Source organism: Schistocerca gregaria, chromosome 2 (genome assembly GCF_023897955.1).
Source record: "Schistocerca gregaria isolate iqSchGreg1 chromosome 2, iqSchGreg1.2, whole genome shotgun sequence".
Taxonomy (NCBI): Eukaryota; Metazoa; Arthropoda; class Insecta; order Orthoptera; family Acrididae; genus Schistocerca; species Schistocerca gregaria.
In genome coordinates this window covers 228069309-228072392 of record NC_064921.1, presented here as the reverse complement: position 1 = coordinate 228072392, position 3084 = coordinate 228069309, and the positions used below count along the sequence as shown (strand labels likewise).

Here is a 3084-nt window from a genome sequence, read left to right as displayed (position 1 = left end):
TCCAACACACGGCGGCTATCAGTGTTTGGTTTTGTTTCGTAATGTAAAAGTATAGGTGTTGAAGAAGCATAATGCGAAGAAACAACTCAGCTACTTCATGAGGTCATCAATCTGAAGAAACAAAAACCAAAATTCTAGAGGAAAGACAGAACAAAGATGAATAAGTAACTATTCTTCTAGATAGATAGGTCATTTTTTCAGTTATCAGTTTTACAGATAATGCATTCTGTTGTTTCCCGTCGATTTTACCTCATGCTTGTAGTTTTTTCGTAGGAAGAATATCATGCGATGCATGAGCGTGCTTTAGTGAAACTGAACTATCACATAGCTCTCAAAACAGCGAAATCAGCGCTTTCTTTCAACACGAAGTAGCTGTGAAATAATATTTTGTGATTGCCGCAATAGTTTTAGCGCCAGCAGGAATTCCTCTTTTCGAAGCATTCCTTTTTCAGTGAGAGCTTTTTTCAGACTGTTGGAGTAACGACGAATAATGAGGAAGCACACTCGGAAAACGGAGTAAGACGTTTTTTTCTCTTTCACTGTGGACGGAAGCCCTGATGTAGTTGGTGTTGTTCAACTCCTCGTGTTTGTGAAATGTGGTAATGATGATTCAGCGTGGTAGCACTGGACTGCTGTGGCCTGTTGTAGGGTTGTGAACCACTGAGTGCTACGGCGGGACGAAGCCTCTCCGTCGTTTATAGGTGCCCGGTTAATACACAATACGTTACGTGTGCTTGATTTCCTTTTCAGTCCGGAATTTATATTCCATAAAAATATAACGACAGAGTAATAAAATAGTTCAAATGGCTCTCAGCACTATGGGACTTAACATCTTAGGTCATCAGTCCCCTAGAACTTAGAACTACTTAAACCTAACTAACCTAAGGACATCACGAGGCAGAGAAAATCCCTGACCCCGCCGCTAATCGATCCCGGGAACCCGGGTCTGGGAAGCGAGAACGCTATCGCACGACCACGAGATGCGGGCGACAGAGTAATACTCAAGAGTGGAACTGTGTAACGACATTGTGTGTACTGCCGTCGTCATTCAAGTTACGAGAGTTGGTGAATGCCTATGCTTGAAAGTGTAATTCATTTGGGTAGGAAACTTTACATTCCATTAGGCAATGACAGCATACAATTGGTGTTGCTATTATTGTATACAGCACAATGACCCTTCATTTATATTGTAAAAGGTAACACACCGTGTCCCGTTGAGTAGGGCAAACAAAGACATAGCAATATTGCAATGACTACAACAGTGAAGATATTAAGCTGCACAAAGCCACTAGTTGCGATTTCAACGTTTCGAATACAGTCACAGTACCTGGACATTCGTCTGCTGGGTCGTCTGCGCGACCATAATGCGTACATATTTCACGCGATCCACTCTTAAATTTCGTCTTGTTTTCTCATCACTGTACAAATTGTGGCAGACGTGTGGACTAGCGCCAATCAGAAGAAAGAAACAGGAATTTGGAGATCCTCAAGGAAGATTACTAAAACTGCAGAAAATACTTTCTGTTTTCTGGTTCGTTATTTACCTTTTTGGCATGGCATACACTGCATATAGCCGCCGTGATCTGTATTTTCACGTATCTGAAATAGCTCCACTTGTCTACTTTATCGCTAACATGATAGGAAAATCCATGGTGCTGCTCACGTTTGGCATATGCACGGTGACGGGATTACGTAAGCTAGAAGGTTATTTAAGAGCTCTAAACTCGGTTGATGCGTATCTAAAAGGAAGCCAGGAACAACTTGAGAAGCTCCTGGGGATATTCCTCCCGTGTGTAAGCCTCTCGTTGGTAGTCGCTATAGGTGTAACGATTTTCTCCACCTTCCCAGGAATGCCATATTACCTGGTGAGCATGGCGCACATAGTGTTGATGTCTCTAGTCACACTCCAGTACGTGATGCTGATGCTGGAGTTATGGGCTAGGTTCCGGACCCTCAATGGCCACCTGCTGGAGTCCCTCCGCTCAGCTGGAGACTCTGAGATGGGTGCGCTGCTTGGAGGGACGACAACGCCATCGTCGCAGCTTCGACTGCAGCCCACTAGACAGCGCCACCTGCGAGACGCCTACATCACCCTCACCCACGCTGCCGACCTCCTGCAACAGCACTTCGGTCTTCCGATGGCAGTCAACATCGCGACTTGTGTCTGTGGTGGTGCGTGCAGCCTCTACGAGATGATCATAATGGTGATTAATCCACATTGGATACTCCAGTTCTCCGTCATTCGATCAGCAGCGTCATCCACAGCGTGGTTTCTCTTTCATTCCTTCAAACTGGTGTCTGTAGCACTTTCTGCAGCAGCAGCCGCGGACGCTGCAGCAGCCACTGGCGTGATCCTCCTGAGGACATCCGTGGTGTCAGGTTGGTGCGACCCGCACGACGACGCCTTCCTCTGCCTCACTCTACAAACGCCACCGCTACGCTTCACTGCCGCAGGTTTCTTCACAATAGACCGTCCGCTCTTAGTGTCTGCAATTGCCGCTATTGTCACGTATGTAATCATCCTGGTGCAACTTACCCCATACTAGATAACCACATATGAGACTTGGTAAAATATTACGCTACTGGCCATTAAAATTGCTACACCAAGAAGAAATGCAGATGATAAAAGGGTATTCATTGGACAAATATATTATACTAGAACTGACATGTGATTACATTTTCACGCAATTTGGGTGCATAGATCCTGAGAAATCAGTACCCAGAGCAACCACCTCTGGCCGTAAGAACGGCCTTAATATGCCTGGGCATTGAGTTGAACAGAGCTTGGATGGCGTGTACAGGTACAGCTGCCTATGTTGCTCGGCCACCATTGACCAGACGTTTTCCATTGGTGGCAGCAGTCGAACATTTTCTGTCTCCACAAAGGCCCATACAGAACCTGCAACATGCGGTCGTGCATTATCCTGCTGAAATGTAGGGTTTCGCAGGGATCGAATGAAGGGTAGAGCCACGGCTCGTAACACATCTGAAATGTAACGTCCACTGTTCAAAGTGCCGTCAATGCGAAAAAGCGGTGACCGAGAAGTGTAACCAATGGCACCCCATACCATCACGCGGGGTGAT

General features: G+C 46.0%; 1 protein-coding gene across 1 annotated transcript; it reads left to right on the top strand.

Moving 5' to 3' along the window:
• Positions 1–1634: 1634 nt before the first annotated feature.
• LOC126335719 (uncharacterized) lies at positions 1635–2546 on the top strand. Its single transcript, XM_049999175.1, has one exon. It carries the CDS (start codon positions 1635–1637, stop codon positions 2544–2546), a length of 912 nt encoding a protein of 303 aa, XP_049855132.1.
• The last annotated feature ends 538 nt before the right edge of the window (positions 2547–3084 follow it).

Coding starts and splice junctions, on each gene's coding strand:
- LOC126335719 (XM_049999175.1), top strand. CDS start 1,635: ATGATAGGAAAATCCATGGTGCTGCTCACGTTTGGCATATGCACGGTG.